This window comes from Cajanus cajan, chromosome 11 (genome assembly GCF_000230855.2).
Source record: "Cajanus cajan strain Asha chromosome 11, NIPB_CcT2T_4, whole genome shotgun sequence".
NCBI lineage: Eukaryota > Viridiplantae > Streptophyta > Magnoliopsida > Fabales > Fabaceae > Cajanus > Cajanus cajan.
In genome coordinates, this window is record NC_138527.1 from 2,765,134 (window position 1) to 2,777,335 (window position 12,202).

Here is a 12,202-nt window from a genome sequence, read left to right on the forward strand (position 1 = left end):
CAATAAAAGAAAATAATGTAATTTTTTTTATTATTTTATAATAATTTGATTTGCGTCGGTTAAAGCAGACACTAAATAATAAATTTTATTTTAATATATATTATAATAAATGTTAGTGTCGGTTTAGCCAACTCTATATATTTTTAAAAATTTATAATTATGTATTTTTTTTTATTTCGTAATTATTTTGTTTGCGTCAGCCAAAACAGACGCTAAATAATAATTTTATTTTAATATATTTTATATTTATGGACGAAACTCATTTGTCACTTAGTTTATTTTATAAAAAAAAAATATATTAAATATTAGTGTCCGCTTAGTTGACACAAAGAATTGAAAATTATTAAATATTAAATAGTAGTGTCTGCTTAGCTGACACAAAGAATTAAAAATTATTAAACAAATTAATTATAATAATAAAACCTAAAAGGAGTTGAAATAAACTTGTAAAACCTTTCGCACATTAAACAGAACCGCGCCTGAGTGTCTCACGCCCCCTTCTTCATCTACCCTAACTCATCAATTTTTCCTTTCCCGGAAGAAAAGCATGAACCGTGAACCCTAGTATGGCTCATACCCCTTCTGTATTCACTCTTAATGAGCCGTAGGTTGTAAAATTTTCCCTTCCCAAAAGCAGAATATGAACCCTAAGTCTTAATGTGGCTGACGCCCCCTTCCCAGCAACACTCACGACCTTCGCCACTCTTCCCAGCAACACTCACCTCTTGGCTTGGTCCTGATTGAGGCTTGGGCTCTTCTCCTCGGACAAAATCGTACTAGTTTCCGAAAACCCTAAGTTCAATAACAAAGGTATTTTTCACTTTTCTCTCTAACCTTACCTTAGAAAAAATGTTCTTTTTGTTGAGTTAATGTTTTTTATTTTTGTTTTAATATGTGTTGGATTTTAAATTTTGTACGTTTAGTAGACTAGGGGTTGAGATTAAGGGATAATATTGTATACGGGATCAACATTGTATATTGAGGAAGTGGCCATGTGTTAAGTGTAAAGTATGAACTAGGAGTTCTTACTGAATTTGAAGAATAGAGAAAGTGAACTTTGAATTTTGTTCGCTATTCTACTCTCTTGTCTTTACATAATAGGGATGCAAATGCTAGATTAATTGACACACAAAAATTTCACGTATTAATTTCCATCATATTTAATAGTTATAGAATGTTTTCTTTATCTAATTTTAGACCTAGAGCTGCCCTGGAGTTGTTATTTGTATTTTGGTCACTTGGTTCAAGACTGGTGCCTACTGTTTTTAGTTTGTTAAATCTGAAGTTCTCTGGTTTTTTCTATATATGCATCTCTTGTCTTGATGTTTGCTAGCTTAATAAGGATACATGTATAAAGTAGAGTACATTGTTTTTTTTCTTTTTGTCCGTTTAAAGAGTACATATGATGGAAACAAAATGTATAATTTTGAATTCTTTCATTTCATATTCACTCAATTTTCTTTATTCAGTGTGCTTATTTTTTATTCCTTTAACTTAATTTCACCCAATTATGGTCAAATGTCTATAATGACTAGGTCATTAAGTCCAATGAAAATAAATTAAAGTCTTACTTAGACTTGGAAGTGAGCCCGAAGATATCAATGTTTTATATTGAAAAGTTAGCAAGGTTAGCACCAAAAAGAAAGTTGAGCCAAAATAATAAGAGAAAAAGGTGTCAACTTTCAAATGAGCTTCTTGATAAAATATGGTTCTTTTAAATTTTTCTCTGAAACTTTCATGAAATTGGTAGAGTAATAATGATTCTGCTCTATCCAAAAAAAAATTCAATAATATATTGTATGTAGTGATCTAAGAAAATTGATCAGTTTATTTCATGATTTGTCAGCTTCTCTTGATCTAAAAATGACATGGAACAGGAAACACCTTAAAACTTTTCTTCTGATTTAGAGTCATCTTTTTTCTCAGACTACTGAGGTGTACCTTTTTCCATATATTCTTGCTCAATAATATCTTTGAGGATAAACAGCCTCTGAATTACCACAGGGTCAGTCATCTGCTTGGCTTCTCTCAAATCTGTTTCTTTCTTGTTCAGATGATATGCATCGAGCATGATCTTAATCCACTTGTGCAACTCCTTTCGGGTGCTGCTTAATCACATAACATTTAAACAAGTATATCAGACCAATCACTAAAGAAAAGATATTTTTTTAATGAACAATAGGAAATTCTCTCACGTGTATAGAGCATTAGGGTCCTTGGCTTCGAGTTCATCACCAGGAGAGAAAGTTGTTGCCAATGTAGAGAAACGTTCCTCGGGATCTATGATGTTTAACAAATGCTTGAGTAGCTTTATTTCTTTTGGCCTAATACTCCTTAGGCTGCTCTTCGTGGCCTATTGTATAATTGGTACATTATATCTTTCATCTGCACAATATAAACAAGGTTGTTGAGAACACATAATGTAGTCTAATCATCTCTTCTAAGCTTGAGCAGTCAAAATTTAGGTTCTATGTGATCAACATTACATCATGAAAACCTTTCAATTTCCATCAATGCAACAACACTCATAGTCATGGACAATGTATGAATAGAATTATAATTATAATTGAGAGATAATGCAGAACCAAAAGCTAGCATTTGATCCTTGTCTTTTTTGGTTTAGGACCACAATTATCTTTTATGAGGGTAAGTGATTTGAATCTGTATCTGACTCTTCAATATAACATCAGCCAACATTCTACTTGGTTTTAAGTTTTATAAATCCTTATTAGAATTAGTTGAAAATAATTAGAAGCATTGTTGGACTATTTTCAAAGAGGGTTTAATAACAATAACAAAACCACGGAGCATCGTATTTCAAATTCATACATTAGATTAGAAACATGAAGTTGGATTGGTTATCATCCTATATCTTATACCTATTATTTTTTTCAATGTACCATGATTTAGATCCATATGGTTTTAATAGATATAAAGGGATTAAGTAAATTTTGAAGCTTTTGGAGAGACTTTATAATTATAAACACAATAATGATTAGAAAGCCATACGGACAATTTTTGCCCAAAAACTGCTAAGTGTTAAAAATGAATGGTCATAATTATAAACTGAACATGTTATATTTAAAATTCATCTCTCAATCATTAGGATTTCATGTCTGAATTTCATTACTTGCACAAAAAAATAACATGATAGTATGCATGTAGCCTAAGGTTTAAGTTAGCTGTCAAATTTTTTAATCAATCATACTATAAACCTGAAAAAATGTTAAGTGTTTTAACATCCATTGGAAACACTAACAAGAATTGTGCATGTGCTTATGCAGAGGGAAAGGTTCAAGGGCACTCTTGAAAAAGCTCAAACAACATGTGCTCATGCATAAGGAAGTTCAAGAGCACTCTTGAAAAGGCTCAAACAAGAGGTGCTTATACATGATGCAAGCTATTATTTTTATCCAATTGGAGTGTATAGGTGATTTTAATTTTAGTTTTAATTAGCTTTTTTGTGTTATACATGTGAGTCTAAAAGACTCACTAAAGTGTTGTGATTGAACTCTATATATTTTGAGTTGTTCAATTTATGAACAATATGTGTTTTGTGTAAATTCTACCTATATGTAAATGTTTGGCTACATGGCTTTGTTAGATATCTAGCATGTAAAAATCTTTATGATTTGAGAAGACTTAACAATTTTAAAATACTAACTCTATTAGATATCTATTCATTTTGATTGAGAAGGTTGTTTGGTGCATGAATTACTTCTTTTGTGCCTATGTTAGAGATATGTTTAAGAAGGCTGAGCATTTTTGGTTGATAGATATAAATTGGTTAAAATCTTATAATATGGTGCAATTTGTAGTGTAATTATTCAATGTTATAACTTATGAGTTCTTATTTTTGAATATGTGTATAAATTGATAAAGTCTGATTTTAGGAGTTACACAAATTCTCCTATTTTTCATTCCTAATTCACCAAGTATGTGATGAACTAGAGTAATATCATTATATAGATTTAGGGCTTTCTTTAATTTCTTATTGGCCATGTTGCAGGTTGACACCAATTTTATTAAAGCCATATCATTCAGGTAATGACGTACATAATTTGTAGTCATATTTATGTGATGCGAAAGTATAAACAAGTTTTTAATGGGATTATTTTGTTTTAATTTAATGTAATGTGCATTTTATTCGTTTACAGGTCATTGATATTTCATACAAGTTGCAAGGGAAAAGCTGCTAGTGGTACTCCTTCTCCTTAGCTTTCTCATTTGTTGTAGATTTAATGGATACATTAAAAATTGATCTTACTTCTAGCATATGTGTTGTGTAACTAGCAAAATTTTCCTAGTGCACTATTTCTTAAATGAATTTAAATTTGTTTTCTATATATTGTACATAGAACATTTTTATTCATGGTTAAGTTTTGGTATAACTAGTTTATAACATTTTTATATTTGTGACTTGGTTGCTTGCTTTATAATCAATTTTAAATTAAGCGGATTTAATGTATAAACCAGTTTAAAATTTGTTGAGCAATTTTTTTAACCTATTATTAGTTTTAAACTATACTTGCTTTAGACATATTTCACTTAAACAATCCCTTCTTAAAATGTGGATTAACTAGACCAAAAAAAGATAGCATAACAAAGCTATTGTTTATTAATGACATACAAAAGCTAGCATAATAGAGCTATTATGCACAATTAAAGGTTGTAAGCCATTAAATAACTAATGGAGAAAATTTAAATTTAGAGATCAATGAAAAATGTGTAGTTCTACCATTATTTGTTGGTAGAACTTGTAAAATTTCCTGATTATTCTTGTAAAAGGATAACAGTAACAATCCAACATAGTCAAATTGCATGACTATAGATCAATCTTGATTATAAAACACCAATTTTGATTGGCTTTCCATTTTGAAAATGTCCCTATATGAATTCTTAAAATGTTATGAATGGTATGCAGAAACATGGATCGTAGATGGATGTATAATATGCTTGATCCTTCAAGGAGACTCAGACATGAGTTCATCAATGGAGTCAACGAATTTGTTTGCAAAGCAATGGAACAATCTTGTTTTGCTCCAGATGGAGGGATTAGATGCCCTTGCGTAAATTGTAATTGTGAGAAGATTCTTAAACCACCGATAGTCAGGGCCCATTTGCTAAGACATGGGTTTAAACCAAACTATTGGGCCTGGATTGAACATGGAGAAGATGGGCCAAATGTCTCAAATTTAGAATTTAGGCCATCTAGTAACTCTTCATCTATAGGTTATGAGAATCAATTTGAATCTGTGACTCGAATGGTGTATGATGCACACACACACATGGGTGATGTATCACATATCAATGCAGATATGGACAATGAGTCTCCGAACCCAGAAGCCCAAAGATTTTATGACATGCTAGCCTTTGCGAACCAACCAATATACGAAGAAGCAACTGAATCCAAATTATCAATTGCTGTAAGGCTTTTGGCAGCTAGAACCAATTGGCATGCCCCTGAAAAATGTTTAGATTATTTTATACAAATGTTAGTTGATGTAGCTCCAAAAAATAATTGCATACCAAAGAACTATTATGAAGCAAAAAAGTTGGTGTCGCAATTGGGGTTGAAAGCTGAAAAGATTGATTGTTGCGTGGATGGGTGCATGTTGTATTACAAAGAGGACAAAGATTTAACTGAATGCAAGTTTTGTCATAGTCCAAGGTATTTACCTCCGAAGGTGGGGAAGGGAAGATACAAAAACATTCCGGTGAAGAGAATGTTTTACTTGCCAATCATTCCAAGATTACAAAGACTATATGCATCAATGGAAATCGCGAGCCAAATGAGATGGCATCACGAGAACAAAAATAATTCTACTGATCTACGACACCCATGTGATGGGGAAGCATGGAAACATTTTGATCATGTTTATCCAGATTTTGCAAGTGAACCACGAAATATAAGACTTGGTCTATGTTCTGATGGGTTTACACCCTATGTTCAAGCATCAACAAACCCATACTCACGTTGGCCTGTAATTGTTACGCCTTATAACCTTCCTCCTAAAATGTGCATGACTAAACCATACTTGTTTCTGACTTGTCTTATACCTGGTCCGCATAACCCAACAACGAAAATAGATGTGTACTTGCAACCTCTAATTGATGACCTAAAATTGTTGTGGGATTGTGGGGTGTTGACGTATGATATCTCCACAAAACAAAATTTTATCTTGCGTGCAGGGTTGATGTGGACAATAAATGATTTTCCAGCTTATGGCATGTTGTCTGGATGGGGAACAAAAGGCAAATTAGCATGTCCTCATTGTATGGAAGACACAAAGGCCTTCCAATTAGATAATGGTATGAAACCTTCATGGTTTGATTGTCATCGACGGTTCTTGCCAATAAACCATCCTTTTAGGAAAAGTAAAAGGAGATTTACAAGGAATAAAACTGAATTTGATGGACCGCCTTATTTCTTGAAAGGAGATCAAATATGGGAATTTATCCACAATTTTCCTAAAGCAACAGATGGTCCTTTACCGAATATGCCAGGGTATGGGCAACTTCATCATTGGTTTAAAAGATCTATATTTTGGGATCTTCCATATTGGAAAGATAACTTATTAAGACACAACCTTGATGTAATGCACATAGAGAAGAATTTTTTTGATAATGTATTCAACACTGTAATGGATATCAAGGGCAAAACAAAAGACAATGAAAAGGCAAGAAAGGATGTTTCTAACATTTGTGCACGTGGGGACTTAGAGTTGATTCAATTACCTAATGGGAAGTGGGGAAAGCCTAAGGCAAACTATACTTACTCGTCAAAAGAAGCAAAATCAATTTATAAATGGATTACTGAGTTAAAAATGCCAGATGGGTATGCCTCTAACCTAGCTAGGTGTGCCAATGTTGATCGAGGAACTATGCATGGGATGAAGAGTCATGATTGTCATGTATTCATGGAGCGTCTTCTCCCGATTGCATTTCGTGCATTGCCAGAATGTGTGTGGAATCCTATTACTGAATTAAGTGGATTTTTTAGAGATTTATGTTGTAATACCTTGCGGATGGATGATTTACTTAGAATGGAGCAAAATATAGCAGTCATTATATGCAAGTTAGAAAGAATTTTCCCTCCAGGATTCTTTGATTCAATGGAACATCTATCTATTCACCTGCCTATGGAAGCAAGACTTGGTGGTCCTGTTCAATATCGATGGATGTATCCATTTGAAAGGTATTTTTTTATATGTAGTATTGATTTTCAAGTTTCCCATTTATTTTCTAGTTGTACTAAATGGTTAATGTGGTACAGAATGATGGGAGATGCAAAACGAGCAGTGCATAATTTGGCAAGAGTAGAAGGGTCAATATGTGCATTCTACTTGCACCGAGAGATAACATTTTTTTGCTCCCATTATTTCAAGAGTGTAAGCTTGTTGCCAAACACTAGTTTGAGAAATGATCCTAGAACTGCACATGAGGGCATTCACCCAACATTGTCAATATTGAACAATTCTGGACGCCCTAGTGGCATGTCTAAAGAATACTGGTTACGTGACAATGAATGGAGATCTGCTCATGTACATATTCTCATAAATTGTAATGAGGTTAAACCGATTCTTGAGTAAGTACCTCTAATTCCTAAATTCATTATGTCAGTCAAATGTAACTATCATATTTGTATGACTGGTTATGTGTTTCATTTCAGCTTATTCTTACAAGCTCAATCCCTAAATGATGAACCAACTTCTGGACATATACATGCATATTTTCCAGAATGGTTTAGGAACTTTGTAAGTGTTATCATTCTCAATTTCTTAATAAGGAAAATCAACAATATAAACTTAAGTGTCTCATTTATGTAGGTCAATGATGGGAGGAATGGGGTGGTAGATCCAAACATAAGGTCATTAGCATGGGGTCCTAATTCATGCGCAATATCATGGAACATGTACTTTGTTAATGGGTACAAGTTTCACACAAAAAGTTGGAGTAGTGGTAGAAAAACAATCAATTGTGGGGTGCACGTAAAAGGTGTAACTGAAGTAGGAGAAGATGACTTTTATGGAATTATCCACCATATTTATGAATTGGAGTATCTTGGACTAAATAAAAAGATTCCCCTTTTCTACTGTGAATGGTTTGATCCCACAAGAAATAGAGGCACAAAGGTTCATCCACAATACAATCTTGTAGAAATCAAGATGAGTGGAAGATATATTCCATAGGATCCGTTCATCCTTGCCCAAAAAGCAAGACAAGTTTACTATGTTTCTTATCCAGATATTTGTAGAAACTTGCGTGCTTGGTGCGTGGCAATCACTACAAAACCAAGAGGTCATGTCGAAGTCAATAATGTGGATGAGGAATTACCTTATCAAGTTGATGAAATGGCAAATGTATTACCAATTGTAGAAATTGAACAACTAGAAGGTTTAGCTGACACATCAATAATTGAAGAAGTTGAGGATGATGAAGAAGATGAAGAAGTTGAATATGGTCAAGATGGGTTGCAGTTAGGGGAGGAAGATGATGATTAAGAGGATTGGAACTTTGATAACGACAATGATTAACTTAGGTTTATATTTCATTGAATTTCATATATGTTAAGTTTTTCTTTTATTCATAAAAGGTTTTATTTTATCTTGTGTTATCTTAAACTTTAACTAATGTGTGAGACAGATGCCTAGGACACGAGGCACAACTGAGATTTTTCGAGGCCAGCGAGCTATGGCAAGAGCTCGAGAGATTAGATTATTACCTGGTCATCTTGCTATAGAGCTTGGTCATGTGTGAAATTCTACCCCCACATCTATTGGTACCTTTCCATCTATTGTTAAGTCATCCACATCAGGAAATAACAGTACTAGCACACCTTCATCGACCCATAAGACCCAAAGCACTAGCTCAACACCTTCAATAACTCATCAGGCCACCTGTACTAGTGGTGTTGTACATTTTACCCCTTCATTATTGCAATTACCTAGCCCTATGCCACCACCCCATACTGTCATAGTTCAGCCAACCCCTACTCCATCACCTTATGTCACCCACCCTCCACTCGATCAGTCCACTACTATTCTTCCACCTCACACTCCCATAATTGATCCCACCCCTATTCCATCATCCTATGCCACCCAACCTCCACTAGTTCAACCTACTCCTCCCCCCCATACTCCCACCCGTATTCCATCATCCTATGCCACCCAACCTCCACTACTTGAACCTACTCCTCCACCCCATACTCCCATAGTTCAAGGCACCCCTACTTCATCATCTTATGCCACCCAACCCCCACTAGTTCATCTTGCCGATATTCCTCGAGCAGAGGATCCTCATAATGTTGAGGGAGATGAGGATATAGAGGTGGAGGCTCATATAAGGAAAGAGAACATCCAAATTGAGGAGATAGTGGAATGTGATAGTGATGGTAGAGTCATCATCCGACCTATGGCAAATGGGTATGTTTAATAGCAATTTGATTTTTAATGTTTATGCCTTTTATGGTTTTATTCATGAACTTAATGCTTAACATTAGATTTGAATATTTTACAGATGGATCCCTAATACTCACCCTATTGCGGCAATTGGTCATGCAATTAAGTCACAATTTAGGGGTCCTTATCATTGTTATGATGTTGTTCCAGAGGATGTGCAAGTCAAATGGTGGACAGAATTCACGGTGACTATATGTTAATTTTTTATGTATTTAAATATTTATTAATATATTTTGATGAAATTGATACTTATTTTCTTTATTTGTTTTAGGCAAGAATTACTTGGGCACCACATCACGAATGGGAGATTAGAAAGGTGTATGCAAAGAAAGTCAAAAAACGCCTTCGTGATATGCTTACCAAAGCAAGGTGTAAAGGGGTTAGGCCACATTGGATAGGAGAACAAGCTTGGGATGATCTTCCTAAGTATTGGGACAGCAACAAATTCAAAGAAAAATCTACCCGAAATAAAAATAATCGGGCTTCTACTAGAGGTGGAGCATTGCACACAACGGGACGTAAGTCTCATCTTGAGGTTGCGCTAGGCCTAGTAAGTATTGTTCATGACTTGTGTAAATTCCCATATATAATGACATTATATAAAATATTGCTTATATTTATTTACATTTCTTAAAGGAGCGTAAATATGGTCGACCTCTAGATCCGGATGAGCTATTTGTGGCCACTCACACAAAGAAAACTGGTAGCTGGGTTGATGACCGTGCTCGTGATACATATGTACCTTATACAAAAAATAATTTCATTACAATTTCAATTTTTAAACTTACATATTTCTAATGCCTGACATGCATTATAATTGACTAGGAAAAATATCACGAGCGGTTGAGAGTGATTCAGTTGGAGGGTGCTGAGGGGTCCAACAGTCAATTACCTGTAAATGGGGTGAAAAAGATTCAGTGTTGGAAGGAAGCAGCAGGAGGCAAGAGTAGGGGTCGATGTTATGGCACGGGAGATCTAGCTTCTAACATACGTCAGGGCGTGTCCTCTCTTACACAGGTCTCTTTATTTGTTCAGGCTACTAGTCATACACATCACCATTCTACTGAGACAGAGGCATTACGCCAAGAGGTTCAACATGCAACTGAGCGAGCTGATGCAGCAACTGCACGAGCTGATGCAGCGACTGCACGAGCTGATGCTGTAAATGAGAAGTATGCAAAGTTAGAGGAGCAAATGAAATTGATGCAGCAACAGTTACAGTTGGTGTTGGACCGTCAATCTGGAGCCAGTTCAACTAGTACTAGTCGGTTACATCCTCATTATGATGAGGAATTTGATCAGCAGCCACTGGATGACGAGGGTCCCCTATGTCGACGCCGTCGCCGTTCTTAAATACCAGCATTTTAGGAACTTAAGTACTTGGTGCTTTTTTTTTTGTCATGTGCACTTTATGGACTTGGTAGTTTTTTTGGGTCAGTAGTAATGTTGATTTTTGTACACATATCTACCTATTTTTTGCTATATTGATATGTATGTTTAAACATAATGATGATAACTATATATGTTTGGTTGAATGGTTTTCTTATTGTATTCTTATTTTGACTATTTAATTTATGAAATTATTAGGTTTTAACATATTGTTGTGAATTAATTGGCATCAAACAGGTTTGGATCATCCTTGTCCTGAGATATTTATGTAATGATAATGGTAGTAAAAATTGCAAACTCATATTTTTCATTTATGCTTGTAGGTATTGGGAATACTGTTAATGCTGTCAAACCATAACTTGGTTCTTCTGCTGCCATCTTTGGACTTGGAGCTGTTGGCCTTCTTGTATGTGATCCTTATGCCTTTGTTTGTTTGTGTGTGAGAGTGACCATTGTAATTTTTATACAACTGATAAATGGCCAATGTTAACCCTTGCTCGTATCATGATGTTTGATCTAAATTGTAGGCTGTTGAATAGGCAATGATTTAAACTGCATGAATAATTATTGGGTTTGATTTAGTTTCCATTGAAAAATCTTGGACTCAGTTGTTGAAGGTGAGTTATGAGCATCTTTTAATTCATCACTTTCCACCTCATACAATAGTGATGCCTTTGCTTGTTTGCATGTCTAAAAATGATGAAGTCATGTTCCTGGTAAACTACTGGAGTTCCAAAGTTGTTGTCTATAATAGGAGATATAATAGAATAGACCATACTGAACATTTCAGGGATTGGCGATTCTCTTGTTATTATTTTGAAAGTTTAGTTTTGCTAAATTAAGTTAACCTTTTCTTATATGAATTTATCTTAAATAATTAGCTTAGAGGTTTTAGAGGCGCCTTTGCCATTTTATATATTCATATATGGAATGGTTAGATAGCATGAATAATTTTGGTATTGCTTTGTTAGATGACTCTATTGGCTATTGCTCCTAATTTTCTTATTTGATCTTGTAATCCCTGTCCTGAAATATTTATGTAATGATAATGGTAGTAAAAACTACAGACTCATATTTTTCATTTATGATTGTAGGTCTTGGGACTACTATTAATGCTGCCAAACCAAAACTTGGTTCTTCTGCTGCAAGGAAAAACTTTGTTAGATGACTCTATTGGCTATTACACCTGATTTGGTTGTTTCCTTTGGTGTTGGTTGAAGATAAAACTGTGTAATATGTTATTTATATTTTATTTCAGCCAAAGCAAATGGTTAGCTTTCTTTTGTTACTAAATCAACTTATGTGCAAGTTCAATACTTCTGCGCGACATTTTGGAGGAAATATTTCTAGCT

The 12,202-nt window shown here is 34.4% G+C and overlaps 1 protein-coding gene across 1 annotated transcript; it reads left to right on the forward strand.

The window, feature by feature from the left end:
• The first annotated feature begins 3,564 nt into the window (after window positions 1–3,564).
• LOC145953226 (uncharacterized) lies at window positions 3,565–10,868 on the forward strand. Its single transcript, XM_083067090.1, has 2 exons — window positions 3,565–9,425; window positions 9,520–10,868. The coding sequence occupies exon 1, from the start codon at window positions 4,914–4,916 to the stop codon at window positions 7,590–7,592; it is 2,679 nt and encodes an 892-aa protein (XP_082923216.1). The 5' UTR covers window positions 3,565–4,913; the 3' UTR covers window positions 7,593–9,425; window positions 9,520–10,868.
• Window positions 10,869–12,202: the final 1,334 nt, after the last annotated feature.

Excerpts from the sequence above, each read along its gene's own strand:
- LOC145953226 (XM_083067090.1), top strand. The coding sequence starts at position 4,914 with ATGGTATGCAGAAACATGGATCGTAGATGGATGTATAATATGCTTGAT.